The sequence below is a fragment of the Pithys albifrons genome, chromosome 28 (assembly GCF_047495875.1).
Source record: "Pithys albifrons albifrons isolate INPA30051 chromosome 28, PitAlb_v1, whole genome shotgun sequence".
NCBI classification, from domain to species: Eukaryota; Metazoa; Chordata; class Aves; order Passeriformes; family Thamnophilidae; genus Pithys; species Pithys albifrons.
The window spans coordinates 4,859,794-4,885,276 of record NC_092485.1 but is presented as its reverse complement, the minus strand read 5'-3'; the positions used below and the strand labels follow the sequence as shown (position 1 = coordinate 4,885,276).

The 25,483-nt window shown below is 54.2% G+C and overlaps 1 protein-coding gene across 1 annotated transcript; it reads left to right on the top strand.

Moving 5' to 3' along the window:
- The first annotated feature begins 3,199 nt into the window (after nucleotides 1-3,199).
- On the top strand, nucleotides 3,200-24,567 carry MFSD4A (major facilitator superfamily domain containing 4A). Its single transcript, XM_071578831.1, is given in 12 exon segments — nucleotides 3,200-3,238; nucleotides 3,240-3,414; nucleotides 3,417-3,645; nucleotides 9,183-9,381; nucleotides 9,495-9,734; nucleotides 14,654-14,822; nucleotides 16,396-16,511; nucleotides 17,453-17,626; nucleotides 19,260-19,407; nucleotides 21,432-21,502; nucleotides 22,164-22,284; nucleotides 23,523-24,567. Coding segments are annotated over 12 exon segments (1,746 nt in total). The 3' UTR covers nucleotides 23,588-24,567.
- Nucleotides 24,568-25,483: the final 916 nt, after the last annotated feature.

The window sequence follows — 25,483 nt, the reverse complement described above, 5'->3', positions numbered from 1 at the left end:
CACCCCCAGCCCACATCCCCCTCCTGCCTTCCAGACACTCACAGCTGCCCAAAGAGCCCGAGGAGCCCCTTGGGGAGTCCTCCTGCCTTGCCAGGGTGCTCCACACAGGTGTGATATCACTGGTGTGATACCTGCTGCCTTCACCAAGATTCTTTGGGTGTCATCATCCTACTGGTGCATTCTGGGGAGGCTCAGGTGGGTTGTTTCATTGCAGCCACCCCCTGTGCCCTGTTTTTAGTGCCATGGTTTTAATGCCATGGGTTTAGTGCCATGGAGGAGGAAGCACACGGATTCCAGCTGGGTCCTGGTGGGTGTGTGGCTTATTTCAGCTGAGTGGCAGGAAAACATGTAGGTGAGCACTTCCTCCTTTCAGACAAGTGCTACGAGATCTGTAATCACTGGGCCAACATTTCAGGCTAATGTTTGACCTAGAAGTGGAGCCAAGCTTTCCAAATCACACTGTGTTTTGAAACTCTTGACCCCCAAGTACATGAGGTGAACAGATCCCTCTTGGGCCCATTCAGGCTGGGCTGAACAGTTGAACATGACTGAGCATCTCATGCAGCCAAGAATAATTTGGCCCATCCTATGGGGAAGTTCACCCTGTGTTGTAAGAAGCATCCTGTTTTATCTCAGTAAGGTTCAGTGATTCGGAGTTATTTATCTGCTCAAGCTTGTTTGGTTTTTTTGGATGCATCGAAGTTCCCATCTCCAAATGTTCCTGTAGCTCTTGGACCCACCATACTGGCACTGCTGGGATGACTCCTGTGGTTTCTGAGGGTGTCAGCCCAGATTTGCCCTTTGCGGTTTTTGGCAAAAGAGGGACAGGGAAAACTTCAGCAATATCTCAGCCCCAGGCCTTGGCCAAGCTGCCAACCCAAACACTGGCAAAAGCCTTGGAGGAGCCTGTCCCTGGCACCTCCTGTCCCAAGCCTGACTGGGGGGTCTCAGCAGGTTCCACCCCAAGGAAACCTTTGGAAAACCTATAACTGGAGCTGGAATTCCCCACTCTGTTGAGACTGGGTGAAGAGAAGTGATGGCAACAGCACAGCAGCAAATGAGAACCAATCTGGGGTGAAGCAGGACCGAGCACAATAAAGTTGAGAAAGAAGTTGGAAAACTGAACTGATACAGTGTGAAAAATCCCTGCTGTGCCTCTTGCTGTCCCAGGAACGTTGGAGGGCACAGGAAAGGTGTTTCTCAGATGTGTTGGATGTTTTGGAGCACGCCAAGGCACGCTGCTGGCTGCAGAAATGCTGCTCTGCTCTGCTCTTCCTTCATTCATGGTTTCACTTTGCAGTTTGCAGCAAGTGCAAAACTGTGGGTGTTTAATTCAGTGCAAGTACAACATTGAGTTCAGTTTGGAAAACAGCCGAAAGTGCCTCCTCGTGAAGCTAATTCTGGTCTTGCATCCACTCACAGTCCTGTGGCTTGCATTTTGATGAGCTCCCTCCCAGGATCTGGATTTCAGTATGTGGAACCAGAAAGGATCTGTGTGTTCTTGTGCTGACTAACCCGCCTACGCCTCGGTTCTTATTTGCAAGCATATCTTGCATGGTTTGTGCTATCCCTGATAGAACAGCCTGGTATTCCTGGAAGCCAGTGGATGGCAGTTAGGTCAGGTGTTGTAGCTGGGGTAGGGGCTGTAACCACTGTTTGTCACCTCTGGTGTCTGGATGCTGCTTTTTCCATCTAGTGAACCTGCAAAGGTGGGGAAAGCTCAGCCACTGTATAGTTGAGAATTGAAGCCCCAGGAAGCTGATGCTCTCCAGTGATGGAGATGCAGCAGTGGAAGCCAGAGCAGAGTCCAGGCCTCCCAGCCTCCTGTCCAGTAAAGGGAAGACCAAGATCAACATCAAGAATGTGGTCCAGGGGAAGCAGAGGTCAGCCCTTTTCTTGGGGCAGAGCACCTGGTGTGTGGAAGATCAGGATCTGCTGTTTCATCAAGTAAGTTGGCTCCATGAACAAGGAGATGTATGGACAAAGAGGGTCAGGAGATGATTTTCCCAGCAGTGTTTTGATGGAAAGGCCTTTATTGTCACAATCCTTTCTCCGTTCCCCCCTGCTTATGGATGGGGAAGAGAAGCTGAGGCACTTTGCAGTCATGTGGCCTCTCAAATCTAGTCCTTGCCTGGCAGGGAGAGCCTGAGGCTGTGGCTGCCAGGCTGTGCCCCAGCCTCCCTCCATCCTGCCATCCAGGCTGTTTAGGAAGGTGGTTCATCACGTAATGATGAAACCCAATTTCCGCCCTTGCCGTTGACTCACTCCCTGTCCCTGAGCAAAGAGCTTCATTCCCTCTGGCCCTCAGTTTTCCCATCAGTCAAACAGGATAAGGACACTGCTCCAGCCTCCAGGCAGCTCAGCTGCTTCTTTGATTGTTTAATGGCTCCAGGTGCAGGTGCTGAGCAGCCCCAGGAATTCGGAGTGTGGGGCAGTGGGAGGGGTGGGTGCAATGACCCACCTGCCCCACCGTCACTCTGGTGGTGGAAGGGGATCTGACCTCGTTCTCCTTGCTCTTGGAAGACTCCAATGGGTGCCATGGGCATGGAAGGACAAGGACTTGGCTGCAATTTGGGTTAGCTAAACATTAAGCTATGGGCAGGTGGAAATGAGCACCTGCAGCCCCGGAGCCACATTCCTGAGGGCCGGGTCACAGGATGGGTGACTACCTGTGCTCAGGAAGGGCCCTGGAGCCAGCTCCCCATCATGGCTGAGCTCCATCGATTCTGCTTTGCCTGAAAAGAGTGTTCTAAAAATTGCCAGTCTTTCCTAGCTAAAGTAGGTGAAATATTTATAAACCCATCCTCTAGAGAAGACCTTTTGCGTAAGCACCGACTGCTCCGGCTTTAAAACACGCGCCCTCCCCCCGCCCCAAGCCATCCTGTGCTTCTTATCAGGGAAGGGGCAACTTTAATTGCGTTTGTCTGGAAGGGTGGCACCTATTTACGGGCACGGGAGAGCGCAGGGACGGTTGGCAGCAGGGGAAAAAAAAAAGGAGGGGGGATTTCTGGATTTCCTCGCTTGGCTGTGCTCTGTTCCATCGCGTGTGTAGTTCAGTGCCGTGGGGTGCGTGGATCGCGCAGAGGGGTCGCCCCACTTTTGGAAAGATGATGCGAACGCCGTGGGGGGGAATTGGAAGGGAGGAGGAGGAGGAGGGAGGGGGACACACGATGCTCGGGCTTGTTGCGGTCTCCGGGAGATGCGTCGGGGTCCGCCGGGGCGGCTCCGGGGGTGGCGGGGGCTGGAGAGGGGCCCCGCTCCGCCCGGCCCCGGCCCCGGAGGCGGAGCCAGCGCCCGGCGCGGCGGGATCCAGAGCCACATCCCGCAAAGGAGGAGCGGGAGCGGGCTGGGAGCGGGGCCGGAGCCCACCCAGCAGCGCAGCCCATCGCCGCGGCCGCCCCGCGCCGCACCCACCATGTGGTGGGACGAGCGGGTGTCGGCGCGGTTCCGGAGGAACCTGCAGCCCACCCTCACCTACTGGAGCGTCTTCTTCAGCTTCGGCCTCTGCATCGCCTTCCTGGGGCCCACGCTGCTGGACCTGCGCTGCCAGACCCAGAGCTCGCTCTCCCAGATCACCTGGGTCTTCTTCTCGCAGCAGTTCTGCCTCCTGCTCGGCAGCTGCCTCGGAGGGGTCTTCAAGAGGACGTAAGCGCGGGGCACACTCAGCGCCCCTCCCGTGGGGGTCTCGGCTCCGCACAGACCCCCTGCCCTCCCCCGGCTCGGGGGCGGCAGCGCAACCCCCTGCCCGGCTTTCGCCTCCCTCCCTCCCTCCTTCCCTCCCTCCGGCTTTGCCGGGATGCTGCGTGGGAAAAGCATTCCCGACGGAGCGGCCGCGGAGGGTCCGCAGCCCTCTGGCCCGAGCGCTCGGAGGGAGCAGCGGGGCAGGAGCCGCTCCCGAGGCTCTCCCTGCCTGGGTCCATCCCCTGGGAGAGACGCTGCCGGTCCCTGGAGCTCAGCGCAGCCATAGCCTTAGCGTGAAGTTACAGCCAGAACTTCCCGGGAGGGTATTTTCCTTAACCTCGATTGTTTGTCGGCAGAAATATTTTTGGAAGCGTGTTTTAATTAGCTCGGTGTCCGCGGTCCAGGCATTGTGGCGCTTCCCGGGAGTTTGGGCAAACACGTGGTGGGATGTGCGTGGTCCTCGTGGTGTGGCTGTGGGGGGGCAAGGGCAGGGGGGCAGCAGGAATTGGAGGGGCTGGGGACAGACCCGGGCACGGCCAAACACGGGTTTGCAGCGAGCCTTCTGTCCAGGATGTGTTTAAAATAAATAAGCCACGATGGCTCAGCCCTAAAGATTGCCAGAGAGGCGTTTGATTTGAGGCTTGGTGACAGTTGTGAGAATCAGCTGATTATTTACATTGTCACTAATTCTCGAGGTGATGATGTAACGTGTCGGCCCCGTGCGTGTCTGATACACACACCGGGAGTATGTGTGAGGTGTGGATGGCAGGATTTTGCATAAATCCTTTAAAATGCTCATTTGAAAATGCTTTGTTAAAGGTTTTTATGCTCTCACTCTTGGCTTTTGAAGTGAGGAGAGTGTTGGCTAAAGGAGGAGCACCTGTAAGTTGGTACTTGGAACTGTCCTGTCTGGTGGAGCCCGGAGGTTTTGTGGAGTGGCAGGAGCTGCTCCGTGGGGCCGTGCCAGGGCAGGAGGTGCCAGGTGGGGCACACAGGGTTGGGAACAGCACGTGGGAACCTCGCTCTGGGTCTGACACGGATCTGAGACTGCTGGGTCAGCAGGCAGAGCCTTTGCCAGCCCCTGGGCTGCCTCACATATGTTTGAAGGAGCAGAGAAAGAAAATGCAGAATTGTTTCCTGCTGTCAGCTCCAACCAAAGCTCTGGCCCTGGGCACACAGTCCCATTTGGGGGGTTGTGCTTGGAGACTCCCAAACTTTTTGCTGCAGAGGGGGAAAGAGTGTTTGCTGCTGGATGTGTTCGGGGGTGCAGCCTCTTGGGGGTTTTGTGGAGTGCCTGTGAATCCCAAGTGAGGATTGACAGCCCTGCCAGGCAGAAGGGAATGTTTCAGAGCCTTGTAGCTCGGGAGCATTGTGGGGGGTTACTCAGAGCCTGGCAGAGTATTGATGTGTGGGTTTGGATGGGAATATGAACTGTTCAGGCTCTGAGAGCTCCAGGACTATTCCCTGTTCAGGGGTGGATGAATTGAACTGTCCTGCTGCTGAGGGTTTTCTTCTTCTGGGCCCTGCTCTGGGTTTATAAATCAAATTATGTCAGCCCTGGTGCCAGGCAGGGAGGAGCACTGGACAGGTCATCTTTTCCAGTTAGGACATGGAATTCTGCTCCAGAGCATCCCAAGTGTTCCCTGCCTGTGAGCAGCGAGCCAAGCCTGGCTGCAAAGCTGTGTGTGATTCCTGGTGCCTGAGGAGCAGTGACTTCCTTGCTTGCTTTTGATTAAAATATGTGCTGGTCTGAGTGATGGACTCGTGAGGGACTGCAGTGTTGTCACTGGACTCTGTGGCAGAAGTGGGTGGGGAGGACCCTAAATAAAGTTTGGTTCCTCTCCCCAGAGAAGGTGCTGGATGCTGGGCTGTGTTCCCTGCTCCTGGCCCAGCTGGAACCCCAGAGCACTGTGGGGATGGAGAATAATGATGGCATGAATCCCTTCAGCAAGAGCCTGGGCTGCCAGAACCAGCTCCAGAATTCCCTTTCATGTGAGATTTGAAGGAAGAAGAAAGTTTGCCATTGTGAGGTTCCCTGAGGGATGATGGGTTTGCTGTCCTGGAGTCGCTGCTGGTCCCTTCCTGGCTCTCTGGGGGTGCACAGTCAGGGCTGGAGGAGCAGCTTGTGACTCCAAGGTGTGTTCTTTGGGCTCACACTCAAGTTCACAACAGGCTGCTGCTCTCTGGTAACACATTCTTGGGGTCTGCTGGGTTGTTGTGACAAGCTCTGCTTCAGGAAATGCAGCTTTTCCCAGGGTGTTTGTGTGAGTGGGGCTGGGACTGAGGTGGGGTGGGAGCCCTGACTCAAACCCTGGTGCTGCTCTGGTGTTTTAGAGGCTCTTGGGGCACAACCAAGCCTGGCAGGAGCTGGTGCCCTCTCTAAGGAATCCTTTTCACTGAGGGCACCTGACACCCTCCCTGGGCCCAGAAACCCAAGTGGGAGGTGAGATTTTTGGGAAATCCACCCAGCACTGCGAGCTCTGTTCACCTGCATCCCCTGGGATTGTCCCTTTTGCTTCCCACTTTCCTTTCCCATTTTGTTGGATTTTAGGCTTGCACTGGGAAGTTAAACTCACACTCCCTCTGTGCTGCTGTGCCACACACCCTGATAACAGAAGCACCACAGTAACTGAGCCCCTGAGCCCCAGTTTGATTTTTTTTTTTATCCAGAAACTGCATTTTTGTGTCCTGCTGGATATTCACTTTTTCTCCCAGTGTTGGGGTCAGCTCTGAGCTGATCCCACTGGTATTAGCAGAGAAGAGGAGAGGACTGGTGGGTCTGGTGATGTGTTGGAGCCCTGAGCAGGCTCCACTTGCAGTGGTCCCCACCAGGACCTGGAGGGTGGATGAGATGGGACCCTTTTACTCTCCTTTCATCTTTACCTCGTGCATGTCACAGCTGAGAGTGATGACCCTGTTCTCTCCCTGCCCTTCAGACTCCCATATTCTGAAGGTTTCAGCTCCAGCCTGTGTCTGGTGCACCCAGGACACTTCTCCCTGCAAAGGGACACCTTTTGTTGCTGAGAGAGCAGCACATTGACTTGAGCATGAGCTCCTTGGGGCAGGCAATGCTTCCTGAGCCTGGCTGTGCTTCCTGCTGGAGACAGGGGGACTGAAGGCTGATGTGGAATAATCCACACCTCCTCCATGTCCTCACCTTGTCCCCTTAGGGCTTTGGGGTTTTAATGATCAGTTTTGCAAGTCTGAGTTAGCCTGATTATCATTTTTCTTCTTGATGTGAGCAACTTAGAAAACACTCCCTGGGGTGGAGAAAAATGTGCTAGAAGTTGAAGAGAGGCTGCAGCAATGGGAACACCGGGGTGGGGGTTCTGTGGGCTGTGTGGGAAGGAGAGGGGAAGCTTTGCTGGCTGTGACTACAGGACTGAGTGTAGAATTGATCATCCTAATCCTATGGAGATCACCCTAAACCTCTCAGGGGCAGGCACAGACCTTCCCCCCAGCCTTGTGATGGAACCAGGACGTGCTCTGGGGGGTCCTGAAACAGTCTGTGACATTGCAAGACTCATTTCATACCCTGCTGAAGTGGAGCCTGTGGTGGGCACAGCCACAGCTGGCCCAGAGCTGTGCTGGGCATGAGGACTGGTGAGTGGTGGGCACACAGTGGTGTCAGAGAGCCCTTTGGAGGGGTCACTGATTTGCATCATCCAGACCCAAAGTGCTCTGACAGCCAGGGGGTACCTCAGTTAAGGATGCTTTCAAAAGGGTTTGTTTCCCCAGAAATCCCCCAGAGGGTTGTTTGGTGCCCCCCTGGGTGCTGAGCCATGTCCTGCAGCTCCTTCCTTTGGGTCTGCCATGGGCAGCAGCAATTTCTGGGTGCCCCCTAATTAATGCCAGAGCCAGGGAGGGGCAGCAGGGCTGTGTTCCACCCCGAGCTGGTGTTTGCAGGGGGTACAACTGTGCTGCTACCTTATGGCAGGAATTTTTACTCATTGGGGCAAACTGAGGTGATACTTTTAAGGCTTATTAAGGATGCCACATCACCCACAATTAATGTTTCCCTCCAGTAAGGAAGGTGCTCCCCGGCCACGTGCAGGCAGTGCCGTGGGGGCTTTGCTGAGGCTGCAGAAGGGCAGAGGTGTTTTGGGGATGTCTCCTGTGCTTTCCCCCATCACTCCCAGCCTCGGGGGCAGCAGCTGCTGCTGCCTCTGCCTCTCCCCCTCCTGCTGTACCCTGGAGAGAGCTGCCTCATCTCTCCAGGCTCGAGGCTGCTCCTCTCTCATTTGTGAGCAGCTTTTGCTGCCGTGACTGTGCACATCTCGCCTGGCTCCCTCCCTCCCTCCCCCAGCAATCCCACACTGGCTCCTGGGTTTGCTGTCAGAGGAGGATCAGCAGTTACAGCCTCGTGCAATGCTGTCTGCTCCAGCATGGGCTGCCTGGCAGGTGAGCTGGGCCGGGTGATGTGGGCACACCAGTGCCAGGTTTGTGCCACTGGGCAGGGGTGGCACCGACGTGCCCAGCAGCTCTGCTGTGCTTCCAGTTCCTGTCTCCTCCTGCCCTGGCAGAGTGGAGTGTGGGTGTTGTCTGTGCAGAGGATGTGCCTGTGCACTGCCAGCCCTTTGCTGTGGACAGACCCACATCCCCCAGCACACCCCAATTATTGCTAATTACCAACTCATTAAGCAGCTGCTGGTCATCGCACTGGGCTTCTCTCAGGGCTTGGCAGCGTGGGGTGGGACAGGGCCCTGCCTGTGCTCCTCGCTGTCTGCTGTGCCTTTGCAGCCCCATCTCTGTGCTGGTTCCAGTGCTTCGCTGTCTGGTCCCTGTTTCCTTCCTTCCTTCCTGCCTTCCCCCTTGGCAGCGCCGGCGCCGCGCGGTGCCAGCCCGGCTCCGTTCCCTGGCTCGGCCACTCTCGCCAGGAGCTGCTGCCAGACCCCAGAGGGCACACACCAGCTTTGCCTCCACCACACTCAGCCCTGAGGCTGCCCTGGTGGACCTCGTGGGTTGGGGAGAGGCTGCACCAGGAGTGGCAGCGGTGCCAAATCCCACCTTGTCGTGCTGGGAGGAGAGATGGTGCTGCCAGAACAGAGATGGCACAGGGCACAGGGAGGGTAGTGCAGTGGCTTCCCTGTGTTCCCTGTGAGTAGGACAGCATGTTCAGGCAGGTCTGGGATGACATGGAGATATGGGTGCCAGCAGCTCTTGTGGGATACATGAGAGAGAATGTCCCAGAGCTGCTCAAATGTCCTGATGTGGCCTCACCTACATCCCTTTCCATCCCCAGATCTGCCCAGTTAACAAGGGAAAGTTGTTACTTTGCCTTTAAACACACAGCAGGTGGGTTTGAAGGGATAGTTACTCTTCTCCACAGAAGATCTGCCTCTTGCAGGCATCAGACTCCATGCAGGAGGTGGCAGTGCTTGTGTGCACATCTCCTGCTGGTGCCCAGAGCACCCACTGACCGGGGGCTGGAAGCAGGAGGCAGGTGTGGTGTGGGTGCTGCTCTCCTGGTACTGATTCTGTCCTGTCTTTCCCACTCCCAGGTTGGCTCAGTCCCTGTTTGCACTCTTCGCCTCATCCCTGGCCATCTCCCTGGTCTTTGCCATCATCCCTCTGTGCCACAATGTGGTGGTCCTGGCTGTGGTCATGGCTGTGGCAGGACTGGCCATGGGTTGCATTGACACCATCTCCAACATGCAGCTGGTGAAGATCTACCAGAAGGACTCTGCCATTTTCCTGCAGGTGAGTGTGGGTTCCTTCCTCCCTGAGGCTGAGGAGGAGGAGGAGTGAGGGCTCTGGCACCTCCCTGCGGAGCTGTGACCCCCCTGCCCTGTTGGGTGTCTCCTCTCCTGCAGGCCCTTCACTTCTTCGTGGGCTTTGGGGCGCTGCTGAGCCCCCTGATCGCCGACCCCTTCCTGTCCGACACCAACTGCATCCTGTCCAACTCCACGGCCAACGCCTCCCGCAACCTCCCGCACATCCGCAAGTCGCTGCTGCCACACCACCCGGGCAACCTGTCCCACTACGACCTGCCCATGAAGGGCATGGTGGTCACGCGGGTCTCCTACGCCTTCTGGATCATGGCCCTCATCAATGTAAGTGCCAGTGGCCTGGGATGTTGCTGGGCACATCCCTGCTCCTCAGGTTTGCAGGAGGCTGTGGTGGGTGGAGTGTTGGCGCCTGTTGGGTGGTCCCAGTAAGGGAAGAGGCAGGAGGGTGGTTGGTGTTGGTCTACAGAAAAGGCTCATTTTTCTGCCAAGTGCCCAGTTTCCATCGGGGCAGGACTCTGTGAAGCAGAAAGATCAGACAGGATGGAGTGGATGTGCCATCCTGCAGGGTCTGTCTGAGCTCTCTGGGAGCAGTTTGTACCTCCAGGATCTCCTGGGCAGGACTTAGAGCAGCAAACTCCCCTCAGAGCCACAGGGTCTTCCTCCATGGTCAACTGGGGAGGAGCTCATGGTGTGGGGATGGTGTGGCAGGAGGGGTTTGCCAAGGTATTTACAGGAACGTGAACTGGTGGCTGAAAGCTCAGTCAGGGTGTCTCTGCCAAGGTGTTGTGTTTCCCTGGGGCACCACAGCAGATTAGAGGCCCTGTGACCCTTTCCTTGAGAGGGAGATGGGGTTTGGTGCCCACCCTCTTCCCCTCCCTGCTGAGTCCCAGAGCAGATCCCCAGACCCCCAGCAAGCTGCTCCTCCCTGCAGGCTCTGGGCTCTCTGCTGAAATCATAGAATAGAATCACAGGATGGTTTGGGCTCCTTCCACCCCCTGCCCTGGGCAGGGGTGCCATTCACCAGACCAGGTGGCTCAGGGTTCCATCCAACTTCATTCCCATCCCTTTATTCCTTATCTCTGGTTAATACCAAATCCCAGCAGGGTTAAATCCAGCTGGTCCCTTGCCCAGCCTGGCAGGGCTGTGGCCATGCTGTGCCCATCTCCATGCCCTCTGCTGTCCCTGCCCTGGCAGCAGGAGCCCTTCCACACGTGTCTAATGGCCCGTGTAGATCTGCAGTGATAAGAGCAGAGTGAGTTGTTGCAGGAACACCAGCCCTGCCAAGTGGTGCTGCTCATGCCAGGGCTGATGCCAAGCCTGGTTATGATTTGTGAATGGGGTCCTGGGGTGCCCTGTGGGTAGAGCAGAGCCCAGCCCCTGGAGCCCTTGCTGTAAAGTGCTCTGTTCTCTGTTCATAAAGATCTGGCAGGGCAGAGAGTGCCAATCTGGTGCCCCTTTTGCTCCCCTGGGGACTCCTGCAAGTGGAGGTGAGGGGTGATCCTGCCCAAAGGACCTCCTGGTCTCTCAGTGCCCTGCAGCCCCTTCCCTCTGACCCCCTGGCACTGCCCTGCTGCCAAGGCGTGAGGATATGTGGGTGCTCCTCCTCCCTGGCTCAGCAGCCCTGGATCTTTGCCCACTCCACCTGCACTGGGCAAAGGGAATTGGTTTCCTCGTGTCCTTCCAGTTTTTGAGTAACTCAGGCCTGCCCCTGTGCCCCCTGTGCAGTTTCACAGCTCTGGGGGCAGAGCAGGCAGGGGCTGGAATGAGCTGCTGTACCAAAAGAATGCTCTGCCTGCTTGGAGAAGCAGCTTTAATTACCTCCAGCTCTGCCCATGCCATGGGAAATGTGCTTTTAATTACACCTGAGCCTTTTCTCCTTTGCCAGTCAATCCTGAGCAAACTAATTTAGTTTTGAAGCAGCGTTTAATACCTGAGTGTGTGTCTGATACTGGGAGCACTCCTGGTGGCTGCCAGACCCTTCTTTGTCCCCAGCAGTGTCCTGTGGACATTCTGGGGCAGGGTGGGACCCCAGGCTGTGCCCAGCAGGTTGTGAGTCCATCACGACATGCCCAAGTGCCATTTGCCTGTGGGTGGTTTGGGTGTGCACACTCTGAGCACAGAATTCCTACAGTGTCCAGGACCAGGAATGTGGCAGGGGCTGGGGGGCTGGAGACCTGTGGGCTTTGGGATGAGGGTTAAAAACCCCAAGCAGAGTGGGCAGATGGATGTCCCCAGCTCTGGAGTGTGTCCCTGTGCCAGGGCCAGGCTGTCCTTCCCAAATCCTCACCGAGGGAACTGACTTTATTCCTTGTTTAAACCAACCCAGCCCACTGGAGATGCTGAGAGTGCTTCAGTTCCAAAACTGCTGACCCTTCTTTAAGGTGTAAAAGTCAGAGGGAGAGGATGGTAATGGGTGTTTAACCCCCAGGGGTGTGGATAAACTGAATAAACTACAGAAATGGAAACCAGGACCAGCAGCTTTGTTATAAAACTCCCCAAAGCCCCATTTGCATCCCAGTTTTCACGGGGCTGTGTTCGTTCTGACAAGGCACAGGCTGAAATGATTCATTTTGAGTTCTTGCTTTTGTGTTTAAAGTGGAAATGTCTCACTTGGACTCTGGCACAAGGGTGATGTGCAAAGCTGACAGTGGAGTTGTGTCGGTGTTACTGAAACGAAATGGTTTTGCTTTAGTCAAATTAAGCAGCTCAGCATAATCAAAACAAAGTGCTTGGATGGTCCCGGCCAAAATCTTCCATTCTGAGAGAAAAATTTCGCCTTTTCATCCAGATTTGGAACAAAAACATATTTTAAAATCCAGTTTCCCACAGAACGGAAATTTCATCATCCAACCCGTTCCAAGGGGCTGGAAATCAGGAAAATGCTCCTCTGGGGGGGGGCTGTTTGTCAGGAAGGTGCATTCCCAGGGGCAGTGGGAGACACTCCACTCTGCTTGGGTTGCTCCAAAGCAGCCTGGGCACAACAGCAGGGAATGATCCCTGGGCTTTGTTGGGGGCAGAGGGCGAAGTGGCAGCTGGAGGGAAGGGGGTGGATCATCCCCACGCTGGTCCATGGGATGCAGCAGCTCCCTGAGATGATAAGGGTGGTTAAAAGCTGCCAGGGGAGGGGAGGGCACAGCCCTGGCACTCTGGCAAGGGGAGCTGCTGCAGGGCTGGGCTCCTGCTGCCTGCTTGGTCCTGGGACACTCAGGTGCCTCTTTCCCCTTGCAAAAAGTAAAACCTTGGGCTGAAAAAGGCAGGAAAGCAGCAGAATTATCCTGGGAAGAAAATCTGTGAGCAAATGGCTGCTCAGGATGGAGGGCTTGGCAGGGGGAGGGGACTGGGGGCGCAGCTTGGTGGGGTTGGGGACAATGGGGGACACTGGGGGCTCTGCAGGGGGATCTTTGTTGTGGTGCCTCATCCCCTGTGCCCACCCCAGAGCTGTGGCTGGACCCTCCTGTGGGCCAGGTGGGCACAGGTGACCATCCCCCAGGTGAAGTGCCAGCCATGGGTGGGACCCCCAGGAATGGAGCAGCCAAAGGGACCTGCTTGCTCTGGGATAAGGATGTGGAGAGCAGGGATACACCTACACTTTGGGAATTAGAAATTCCCAAATTGGGGCCTTTTCTCTGCAGGCATCAAGTGCCCCTTGAGGCTGGAAGTTCCCAGGACCATTGTCTGTATGGCCAGTCCCTCTGTGTGGGTATTTTTTTTGCAAAATCTGCAGTTTAGAAGAATCAAATCTGGTGCTGACCTCCGGAAGGATCAGGACTATCAAGCAAATGCGTTTTTCTTCCATGGGACCGAACTAACTGTTCCTATTCCCATTGTTCCCAGAACAATGAGGACTCATAAATGAGCTGAGGCGAGAGAGGCAGGCTGGGGGGCGGGGGGGAATTCTCCATACGTTTAAATCGTGCCGCGAGCCAACAAAAGGCAGGAAATTTGGAGCTGGAGCTCACACTTGCTCGCAGACAGGCAGAAAACAAGAGAATGAGCTGTCACTTAGGATTTCCTGGCTTTCTCCCCCAGTTTGCTGCAGAGTAAACACCACTGGGTTGCGATGGGAGGGCTGGCAAGGGGCAGAACTGCTCCCTTTGCTTCCCTCTGTTTTCTCACTGAAAGAAAGAGCAATTCCCAAGGGGCTTGGAGGCACCAGCGAGTCGTGGGAGTGTGCAGGGAGCAGGCTGGTCCCCTGGGAGCTCAGAGCCAGGGAATCTGCTGGGGTGGCTGCTGCCTGATGGCTCCAGAGGGCAGGGACAAGCCCAGGTCCCTGTGTCAGGCAGGAAGGGACTGGGAGGGTGGGACTGCAGGGAATGGGACTGTCTGTGCTGGGAGCACCCCTGGGTGCATAGGGGTGTCTCAGACAGTGACAGCAGTGGCTGGGGGTCCCCTGTCCTCATTGCAGCTCCCTCCTGGTCCAGAGGCTGAGCCAAGGGGCTGGTTGGAGTCACTCAGCTGTAGCTGTGCTGTCACTGTTGGCCTGGGAACCACGAGCTCCTCTCTTAGGAGATGCTGAGCAACCTCTGCTAATGGCTGGGGATGGGGCTTGGAGCAGCTTCCTCTTCCCTCCCAGAGAATTCCAGCCACAGAAAGTCTCCCACTGAAACTTTCCACAGGCAAAAGCTGCTTTATTGTTTTATTCTTTGGGCAGAAATGGCCAAATGTTGGACACCAGAACATTTTGATTTTGAAGGGCTGGGCTGGTGCTTCATGAGGTTTGTCTTCAGGTGCTTCTGTCCCTGTGCCCAGTGCCAGGTGGAGGGTGCCCAGCCCACCTGGCATCCCACAGGGACTGGCTGGAGATGCCCCAGCAGATCAGGAGACTTTTGTCTCCACCTGCTTTGTTTTTCCCCCTCTCTGGTAACTCCCAATGAGCTCCATCCCTCCCCCAGTGGCTCTGCCCTCACCTCCCTCCCTGTGCCAGCTGGGTCACCACTCTGAGTCATGAAACCCTGCCTAGAAATTACATGTTATTACATCACTGCATAGGATAAGTAACCAGAAGTGGTTCATGCCAGGTGACATTTTTTTCAAACTTACTTCAGAACTTTCAACAAAATATGAATGTTACCTGGTGTGGGGACAAGGGGCAGAGCATTTAAGGCTCCTCTAAGTGTGTTGACATCCTCTGTCCTTGCCCTTGGGGGTCAATTCAGGCACCTCCGGTGTGTCTGCTGGGCCTGGGGGGCTGTGCTGTGTGTTGGCAAGGCTTGCCATGCTCACGTGCCCTCTGCCCTGCCCAGCTGCCCGTGCCCATCGCCGTGTTCTTCCTGCTCTACAAGGAGAGGATGGTGCCGTGTCTGAACGGGAGCAGCCACCCCCTGCTGTCTGCGGATGAGCTGGCGCTGGAGACCCGGCCCGTGGACAAGGAGGAGCTGCCCACCCCTGTGCAGAGAGCCCAGGCAGCTGCAGGTGAGCTGAGGGCACTGCCCTCCGGGGCTGGGGCAGAAAAACCGAGCCTGGAGTGTGTCTGAGTTGAAGGAGTGAGATCCAGCCCTGCTGTCTGAGGAGGAAATTTCCAAAGTGTACACATGAATGTGGTCCAGAAACACTCAAACAATCCAAACAAGCCATTTGGTGCCCAATTACCCTCAAATTGGATGGAACCTTTGAAGAGAGATTAGAATCCTAATCCTGTTCAGGACTCCAGGCTGTGTTTCTCCTAAAACTAACCCTGGGCTCCCCAGTCCTTCAGGCACAGGTGGAGGTTGTGCCCCTCTGTTCCCTCTGGGTTTGGGTGGGGTTTCTCTGGCTGCTCAGTTTAAAAGTGGCCAGATGCTGATTTTTCTGGGAAAGGAAGAAGGACAGTGCCCTTCATTGAGGGGAAGAGTTAAATCCAGCAATAGTTTGCTCTTGAGCTTGTGACTACACCCCGTTTTGGGGACAATGGTGACATTGTTCTTTGCTACCCAGGAGAAACTATCAAAGCAAATTCGTTGGTTAAATAGTGATTCTCAGAAGTAAACAGGGCTTAGGGCTGTCAGGGGAGGTGCTCAGTGCTGGCTCTGGAGAGATGGCTCTACCTGAGCAGGAACAGGGAATTTCAGGGAGTTCTTGAAGGTGGAGCAGCTGAGATGGGAAGTGCTGCAGGGAAGGGTCGTGGGTGTCCCTAATGGAGTGGATTCCCTGGTGTCTGGTAAGGTTGTGTTCATCTGACAGTGTTCCACAACCCCTTGGGGCTTCATATCCTTCAGATCTCCATCTTCCTCTTCAGTGCAGTTGGGATAACCCTTAGGGAAGCAGGAGGGCTGTGCTCTGACTGCTGGGACCTCTGACAGTGCTGTGAAACCCCTCCCTCCCCCCAGCAGTGAGAATCTCCTCCCTGCCATGCAGGATGTCCTGCACAGGACTCAGGTGCTGCCTCAGCAGCAGCCCCTGGCACACCCCAGAGGAGTGTCCTTCTCAAGGATGGGAAGGTTGGGAATTCCTGGGATCCTGCCCCCTGGATTTGCCAGGCTCCCAGGGGGCCGTTCAGAGCTGTGTGTTTAACCCTCTCTTCCCAAAGTTGGCTTGTTTGGTTACACATAATTTACCCAAGGAGTGTGAGCTCTCCTGGGCAGGGCTCTCCTGGGCAGGGCTCTCCTGGGCAGGGCTCTCCTGGGCAGGACTCTCCTGTGTGGTGTGGTGGTTCCAGGGGTGAGGAGCTCTGAGTGCTGTGCTCAGGTGGGCTTGGTTTTATTGTCTCTGAGAGCAGGGCCAGCAATGTGGGGCCTCTAAATGGGAAGAGGAGCAGAATCAGCTCCACAAAGAGCAGTGGCTGGAGATCCAGGAGCCCAGTCTGTGGAGAGCAGCCCATGAACAATCCATCTCCCCTCTGGCAGCCCAGGGGTGGGCAGGGGTGAGGTGGTGCCAGCCAAGGTCAGCAGTGCCCCAGGTCCAGGTCCTCTATGAATGTGGGCACAAAACAAAGCCCCACTGAGGACTGGCAGCCACCCAGCCCCAGGGGGACCTGCAGCTCAGTTTGCTTTGCATTGTTTTTCCCCAGGTCACGATGACTTATTCAGCTGCTGCCAAAGCAAAAACTTCAGAGGGGCTTCTTCCACCTACTTTGCAGTGCACATCACTGGGGCTCTTGTTCTCTTCATGACTGATGGGATTGTGGTGAGTTCAGCTGATAGAGGGATCTTGCCCGAGCAAAGCCCTGTGATTTCTGCCTTCCAAACCACTTGTACCAGCCCAAACCCAGCATGTGGCCTCTCTGGGCTGGGCACCAGGATGTGCCAAGTGGCACAGTGGGGCCCAAGGAGCTCATTCAAAGCTAATCACATGAGTGTCCTGCATCCTGGGAGGCTTCTGGGGGCTTCTCCTGGGCTCTGTGGTGTGCAGCTGCATTGCCTCTGCCACTGACCACAGCTGGCTCAGAGCTGGAGCTGGGATGTCTGCACAGCAGAGGTCTCTTCTCACTTCAGCCAAGAGGGAAGAAGAGCTTCATTTTAATCCATAAGAAATGGTGGCTCTTTGAGGGCTCAGGAGACCCTTCAAACAAAGTGCAAGCTGAGAGCAGGTGGGGACAGTGCAGCCCTGAGGTGGCCTGGCAGCCTGTCCCTGCCTGGGCTTTGCTCTGTGGGGCACCTCTGTCCAAGCATGAAAGGCTCACTCTTGGCTGACAGTGTTCAGTTCTTCTGTAAAACACTGCTGGGTGTTAATCAGGGGCCTGGGATGGGTGGGTTTGCACAGCAGCTGAGAGGTACAGAACTTCCCAGGGCCTCCATCTTCAAGGATAACCAACTCTGGGTTCTAAGTGTGGTATTTTGAGAGCATGGAATCCCCAAAGGACAAGGCAGTCCCTGGGGAAGAGGGGGAATCTCTGCAGATGGACCTTAGCTTGCATTTCACCTGGTGCTGCTGTTAAGTCTTGCCCTCTTAGCAGAGCTTCAGTCCCGTGCTCTGCTCCTGCTGGAAGCTGCAATCCCTCGGGAACGGGTTCCTGCAGTGCCAGGGGGGGTCCTGGCAGCACCCCGGGGGTGAGAGGTGGGTTCCTGCCCCGGGGGTGAGAGGTGGGTTCCTGCCCCGGGGGTGACACAGCTCTGGTGTCCCTGCAGGGAGAGTACTCGGGCTTCGTGTACAGCTACGCCGTGGAGGAGCCTCTCAGCGTGGTGCACAAGGTGGCTGGGTACCTGCCCAGCCTCTTCTGGGCCTTCATCACCCTGGGCAGGCTCATCTCCATCCCCGTGTCCTACCGCATGAAACCGGCGACCATGGTCTTCATCAACGTGGTGAGCAGCGTTGGGTTGCTCAGCCTTGTCCTGCTGCCTCGGGTTGGGTTGGAGCTCCAGCCCCTCTCGTGTCACCCCCAGGGCAGGTTGGCACCAGGTGTGGCTGCACAAGGTGCCTTCAGACTTGATGGCACAGCTTTTCTGAGCCTGCTCCTCAGTGAGTCTGGTGTGAGCTGTGGGAGCTCCTCGTGAGTTCTCTGCCAACTTTATTTGCTCTGCACACTCCGGAGCCTGCAGGGACAGGAATTCCTGTGCTCCCCATGGCAAAGGGAAGGTCATCCCATAAATTCCCTGCTTACACTGTAGCAGTTGTCAAAGAAACCAGAGTGCTGTGAGGTGGCTTAAATTAATAAAGCAGGGGAAGGAATCCCTTCAGGATATCTAAGGGAGATGTGGGAGGATGAGGCACAGAGAGGGAGGGAGAGGATCCTGTTCCCTTTTCTTACAAAGAAGAAGAAGGGGCTGGGAAGGCAGTTAATTTACAATTTATTTAAACCAGAAGTTATTGTGGTGCTGAGTCTCACAGCTGAGGCCAAGCACAAATAAAGGGTGCTGAGAAGAGACATTTTGGGATGTTTTAAGTAAAAAATTCCCTTGCCTGGCACTGCCCTTGTGGGACACACCAGCTCTGGGAGTCATTGCAGGGTCACAACGAACTGCAGCTTGAATTCAGCCTCTTTAGAGTCCAAATGGCCCTTGAGTTGGTGCCCATGAGCCACAATCGGGGCCGAGACAGTAATTCCAGAGCCGCTGGAATGTCAGAGCTCCCTCTGCTGCCTCTGCCCGGGCTCACTTGGGCACTAAAGCAGGTTAAAGAATTACTAGTGATGGAAATCTGCAAATATCATGGAAGGAGCAGCACTACTGTTTATTATTTGATTTAACACTATACAGTAATATTTACACAGCTTGTAATAGATTGATAATTATTATATCAATTCATTTATATATTATATATTAATTCTATATTAATTCTATTAAAGATAAATACATATTTTTTTAGATACAAACTTAAGTTCCTACAGAAGTTGAGACTTAAGTACCAATTTATATTATAAAAACCTGTTATAAAAAGTACCAAATTCTTATAAAATCCTCTTATGAAAAGCACCAAATTCTTATAAAATCCTCTTATGAAAAGCACCAAATTCTTGTAAAATCCTCTTATGAAAAGCACCAAATTCTTATAAAATCCTCTTATGAAAAGCACCAAATTCTTGTAAAATCCTCTTATGAAAAGCACCAAATTCTTATAAAATCCTCTTATGAAAGTACCAAATTTTTATAAAATGTACCAAATTCTTGTAAAATCCTCTTATGAAAAGTATCAAATTCTTATCAAATCCTCTTATAAAAAGTACCAAATTCTTATCAAATCCTCTTATGAAAAGTACCAAATTTTTATAAAATGTACCAAATTCTTGTAAAATCCTCTTATGAAAAGCACCAAATTCTTATCAAATCCTCTTCTGAAAAGCACCAAATTCCTTAAAGGCAGATGGATTTTATTTGTGTGGTCACTTCATTTTCTCAAAACCTGATCTTTTCTCAGCACATCTTCTATTCCAGGTTATTTTAACTCTTAGAAACAAATCCTGAATGGAGCATCTCTCTGTGTGTGTGCTGTTCCCAGGTGGGAGTGCTGCTCACCTTCCTCCTGCTGCTGATTTTCTCCTCCAGCGTCGTGTTCCTGTTCGTGGGCACGGCGGCCCTGGGGCTCTTCCTCAGCAGCACCTTCCCCAGCATGTTGGCCTACACTGAGGACATCCTGCAGTACCAGGGTGAGCTGGCACAGGGGCAGGCTCTGGGGGCACTAGGAGCTAAGCAAGCTCTGGGGGTCTCCTTGTTCCTTTAGGGGTTTTATGGGGGTCCCCTTGTTCCTTTAGGGATTCTGTGAGGGTCTCCCTGCACTTCAGAGGGACCTGTGGGGGTCCCCTTGTTCCTTTCAGGGTTCTATGGGGGTCTCCCTGCACTTTTAAGGGGGCTCTGGGGGTCTCCTTGTTCCTTTAGGGGTTTTATGGGGGCCCCCTTGTTCCTTTAGGGGGTTCTGTGGGGGTCCCACTGCACTTCAGTGGGACCTGTGGGGGTCCCTTGTCCCTTTAGGCATTCTGGGGGGTCTCCTTGTTCCTTAAGGGATTCTGTGAGGGTCTCCCTGCACTTCAGAGGGACCTGTGGGGGTCCCCTTGTTCCTTTCAGGGTTCTATGGGGGTCTCCCTGCACTTTTAAGGGGGCTCTGGGGGTCTCCTTGTTCCTTCAGTGGGACCCGTGGGGGTCCCTTGTCCCTTTAGGCATTCTGGGGGGTCTCCTTGTTCCTTAAGGGATTCTGTGAGGGTCTCCCTGCACTTCAGAGGGACCTGTGGGGGTCCCCTTGTTCCTTTCAGGGTTCTATGGGGGTCTCCCTGCACTTTTAAGGGGGCTCTGGGGGTCTCCTTGTTCCTTCAGTGGGACCCGTGGGGGTCCCTTGTCCCTTTAGGCATTCTGGGGGGTCTCCTTGTTCCTTTAGGAGTTCTGGTGGGTCTCCTTGTTCTTTTAAGGGGTTCTGTGGGGGTCTCCCTGCACTTTTGAGGGGTCTGTGGGGGTCCCTTTGTTCCTTTAAGGGGTTCTATGGGGGTCTCCCTGCACTTCAGAGGGACCTGTGGGGGTCTCCTTGTTCCTTTAGCTCCCAGCACCCCCAGCAGCTCCTGCCCTCTCAGGGATGCCCAGGGGGCATGGAGGGCAGAGCTGCTCTGCAGTGTGATGCCCAAAGAGGCAGAACAAACTGTTTAGAGACAAAGTTTTAGTCAATAAACAGCAAGGTATTTATTAAGACAACGTTGGGGAACCCTCCAATTAGTATCAGACAAAAGAGCTCCAAACTCTACAGTGAGAAGCTCCAGTATTTATACATTTCAAGTGAGGGATTACAATATTTTTACCTACATATTCATGCACGATTATAATACTGCAATATCAGTTATAATATTCATAGCAGAGTTGGGGCAGAGCTGTCCATTGTGAGGAATATTATGAGGGGAGATCCTGTTACTTCATCTGGTGGTGGTCGTACTTTTGCTCTTCATCCTCATGAACTTTCCAACTCAGTCTAATCTTGCAGATTCTTGCAGATTCTTGCAGTGGGTCTTGCCAAACATGGTGCTCTGGCTTTTTTCTTGGGATTAACCTGTTCACTACATGGACCTTTAATTATGACTTCACTGAGAGTCAGATCTTCCGTAAATTAAACCTTATCTCTTGGAAACTCCACGGAAAGTTGGGTGCTTTTAGTAAAATCCCCTAAGTTCTGGCTTTTCTCTACTTCAAGTGCAATGTTTGTTCAGTCTTGGAGGCAGAAAACCAGCCTGAAAGCAGCTCTGCTTCCTTGGGTACCACCTTCCCCAGGCAGGGAGCCAGCCTGGCCCTGCTGTCCTGCAGCTTTGGGAGCTCAGGCTCACAGAAATGCTGCTCCAGAGGCTTTTACAGAGAGGGAGAGTTTTGCAAACATCCTCAGATTATCAGTGACTGAAAATGCCAGTCTGGCCAGCTCTGCCAGGAGGGCTCTGCCAACCTTTGTCTCGGGGGCAGTGAGGCAGAAAAATGAGAATCTTTGCAGCAAGAAGCAACATCACCTGTGCCAGCAGAGACAAAGGATGGGAGATTTGGGGGTTGGCTTAAACTGTGACCTTTCTGCAGGTGAAATGGGGCATTTTCAATGTGAAATGGGAATGTGCACTGAGTACTTTGTGTGGAGAGGTCCAGGGAAGAGCAGCTGATCCTGCTGGTTGTGCCACCTGCCCCTGCCACCATCCCTTGTGCTGTTTCTTTGCAGGCTGTGCCACAACAGTGTTGGTGACTGGAGCTGGGATTGGAGAGATGGTGCTACAGCTGCTGGTGGGCTCGGTGAGTAGCCAAGACATGCCTAAAACTGGCTGCAACTTGAAGTCAAAACCTTAGGCCTGGTTTTGTGCAGCTGCTGGGAAGAAGCACAGCCTGAGCCTTGAGTTGTCAGTCACTAAAGCCCTCCCTGAGTGCCCACGAGGTATCTGAGGGAAGTTCTGGCCAGGTGGGGGTTGGTCTCTTCTCTCAGGCACTCAGCAATAGGACAAGGGGGCACGATGGGCTCAAGCTCTGCCAGGGGAAATTGAAGTTGGAGATCAGGAAAAAATTCTTTGCAGAGAGAGTGCTCAGGGATTGGAATGGGCTGCCCAGAGAGGGGGTGGATTCCCCATCCCTGGAGGTTTTTCAACTGAGCTTGGCCGTGGCACTGAGTGCCATGATCTGGTAAAGGGACTGGAGTTGGACCAAGGGTTGGACTTGATGATCTCAGAGGTCTTTTCCAACCCAATTCTGTGGATGTGGCACTGAGTGAGAATCCACCACGTCTTGATCCAACCCCACTGTGATCAGCCCCCACTCTCTGCCCTGGGCTGGTGATCACAGTGGGGTTGGATCAAGGCTTGGACTTGATGATCCCAGAGGTCTTTTCCAACCCAATCCATTCTGTGATTCTATGAGGGCTGTGGTGATCTCTGCTCCCTTTTTCTTTCCCTTCCCTCTGCAGATTATCCACGATCAGGGCAGTTACAGTTTCCTGGTCTGTGGGATGATCTTTGGGTGCTTGGCCTTCACTTTCTACGCCCTCCTGGTGTTTTTCCACAGGATGTACCCCAAGCCCTCAGCAGGTAAGAAAGCACCAGCCCTCAGCCCTGCTTTGGGAATGAAGGGAAGAGCAGCACCTGCATCACTCCAGCAAAATGCAAGGAAATGTTTATTTTACTGCTGCTTCCTCTCCCCTCTTCCTGCTTTGACTTGCCCACAAAGCCTTGGCAGCCACAACCCAGGGTTTGCTTTCTTTGCTGTTGGAGAAGAGAGGGGAAAGCAGGAATGGTCTGTGGATCTCAGAGAGAGAGAGAGGCAGAGGCTGCCCCAGGTTCCCTGTGCTGTTTCCTGGCTGAAATCCAGGGCACAAGTGGGGCTGCTCTCCAAGGGCAGCTCTCAGGCTCTGGGGAAAAGCCTCACTGATAAAGCATTTCTTGCTCATCACCTCAGTCTGCATCTGCTGGTTGTTTTTATGAGCACCTCTTACCAAAGGAGCAGAGTGGGACAGGGGAAAACGTGCTCAGGGTGCAGGAAAGGGGGGACTTGGGATGTGGGACAATTGGGGTGCCCCTTTCCCCAATTTTTGAGTGCCCCTTTCCCCAAAATTTGAGTGCCATAATGTCACCTTCCCTCCCTCTCCCCATCCCTGGTGTCCCCCCTGTGTTGTTGTTCCTGTCCCCGTGTCCCCCTGCCCATGTCCCTGTCCCCATGTCCCCCCACCTGTGTCCCCTCCCTGGTGTCCCCCCCATGTCCTTCCCCCCAGTGTCACTGTCCATTTCTGGGCCCCTTGGAGGGGCTGGAGCGTGTCCAGGGCAGGGAAAGGAGCTGGGAAGGGGCTGGAGCAGCTGGGGGGGGCTCAGCTGGAGAAAAGGAGGCTCAGGGGGGACCTTCTCCCTCTCTGCAATCCCTGGAATAGGCTGTAGCTGGGGGGGGTCAGGCTCTGCTCCAGGAACAGGGACTGGAAGAGAGAGAACAGTCTCAAGCTGCACTAGGGGAGGTTTAGGTTGGATATTGGGAAAATATTTTCATGGAGAGGGTGGTCAGGCATTGGAAGGGGCTGCCCAGGGAGGTTTGGAGTCCCCACCCCTGGAGGTGTCCAAGGAATGGCTGTATGTGGCACTCAGAGCTCTGGTTGGGGGAGAAGGTGGGGATGGGCACAGGGGGGGCTGGGAGATCCTGGGGGGATTTTCCACCCTCAGTGATCCTGTGATTTTCTCCCCTGAGCAGTGACTTAAGGGAGTGTGGTGGGTGGTGGAAAAGCAGCATCCCTGTTTGGGAGGGCTCAGAACTGCACACTGAGTGTTCCCTGTGCCCCTGGCAGAGCTGGAGGAGGCCTCTCCTGCCAAGGCAGCAGTGCCCGATGACACAGGGCAGTACCAGCGCTGAGCAAGGGGCAGAGCTCTGGACAAGCAATAAGGCACCCCCAGCTGAGCACCACCCTGAGGATGATTTCACTTTTAATGACTGAATCATGCAAGTCCTCTGCAATCAGAAGCACACGAGATTGGGTAAGTGAGAATCCAGGAAACATCCCCAAACACTGCGGCGAGCTGAGCTCGAGGTGCCAGGGGCACCTGGACCAAAAGGACTGGAGGTGCCACCCTGGACCCTGTGGCTGCAAGGTGTGAGCAGAGAGGATTTCACAGCAGTTCCTCCTGCAGATGAACCATCTTACCTCTTCAGGATGGAGGGTTGGAAGGAAGAGGTTCTCTCTGCTCCATAAGACTGAATGTCTCCTGGCTTAGGCATTGAATTGAACAGATTATTTTTCTGCCCTGGAATGTACAGAAGCCCCTTGAATTTACAGCACAATTCTGGATTTTACATCATTTCTGTGCAACAAGGACTGGAGTCAATGATGTCACCTCCATTTATCCTTCCCAAGGGGGGAGTTGCACCCTGCAGAGCCCAGCAGGTGCAGGACCTGTCTGGCTTTGCACACTTGATTATTCCTGTATGTCCCACAGCATCAGACACGTTCACTGAGACAGTGTCTTACTCAGCATGCTCAGGCCTCTGGATTATTAAAATAATTTTATTTTCTGTCTTTTTTTTTTAATGAGTTATGCTGCTTTGTTTTGCTTTAGGTCACTACTTCAGCTGCAGTTGGAGTGTCCTTTAGGGTGGTTTTATTTGGTATTTGGGAGCATCTGCAGCTGCTTTACCTGTGCAATAGTCTCATCCAGTGCCTTGTGGAAGGTACTCTCATAGCATGGCCTGGCCCAGCTCCAGGGGAAGGGCTGGAAAGCTCCAACCAGCCCTTTCCCCAGGGGTGACTGGACATCCTCCTGCTTTACCTGTCTGTGGTGTACATATGGACGTGTGTATATAAAGCAGTGTTTAATTAAAGGTGATTGATTGCTAAATTCTCACGTGCCTGGACTCAGGTATCTCCAGCTATTTCTGGCCAAGACCATCAGCTCCCACCTTTACCAGTTTTTAAACTCAGCCAGAATCCACCAGTTGCCTATTTTAAACTGGTTTAAATTTCTAGAATCCCTTCCAAGACCATTCTGGGACCTTAAAGATCCTCTTGTTCCCCCACCTTTCACAGACCAGGCTGCTCCACAGCTGGCCCTGAATTGGGTTTAGTTTCATTAGAGAATCACAGAATAGATTCTAATTCTGGGGGGTGAGGCAGGAGGGCTCCTGAGGGCCAGGGCTGAGCTAAGCCCAGAGTTCAGCTGCCTTTACCTGCTCCTGCATTTGCTTCATCCACTCAGCACAAAGTCACTTTAACTCCTCAGCTCCTGAGGCTGTTTCTGTAGGAACATCCATGGGAAGTTTGTGAGGATATTTTATGGAAGGAAAATGGGGCTAACCCAGAGAAGCTGTGGCTGCCCCATCCCTGGAAGTGTCCCAGGCCAGGCTGGATAAACTTGGAGCTGCCTGGGCTGGTGGGAGGTGTCCCTGCCCATGGGGTGGGACTGGGTGAGCTTTGAGGTCCCTTCCACCCCAAACCATTCCATGATTCTCTTCCACTCCTAGAACAGATTCCATCCAGGGCTGCCCTCTGTGCTGTAATTCTTCTCCAGCTCCACAGGATGCCACTGTGACTCTCCTGGAAACTCCCACAATGATAAAAAAGGGTGTGCAAACCCCATTTCCAGCAACCAAACCCACCCCAGTGTGTCCCTCCTGGGGCCACCTCTGCAGCCCAGCCCGGAGGAGGGAGCAGGAACAAGACAGGAGGGAGTTTAGTTGGGAAGGATTCTGCTCCCAGCACTGGCAGCTGCTCCACCTCAGCCTGCCCTGGCAGAGTTGATCAGACAGAGCCAAACC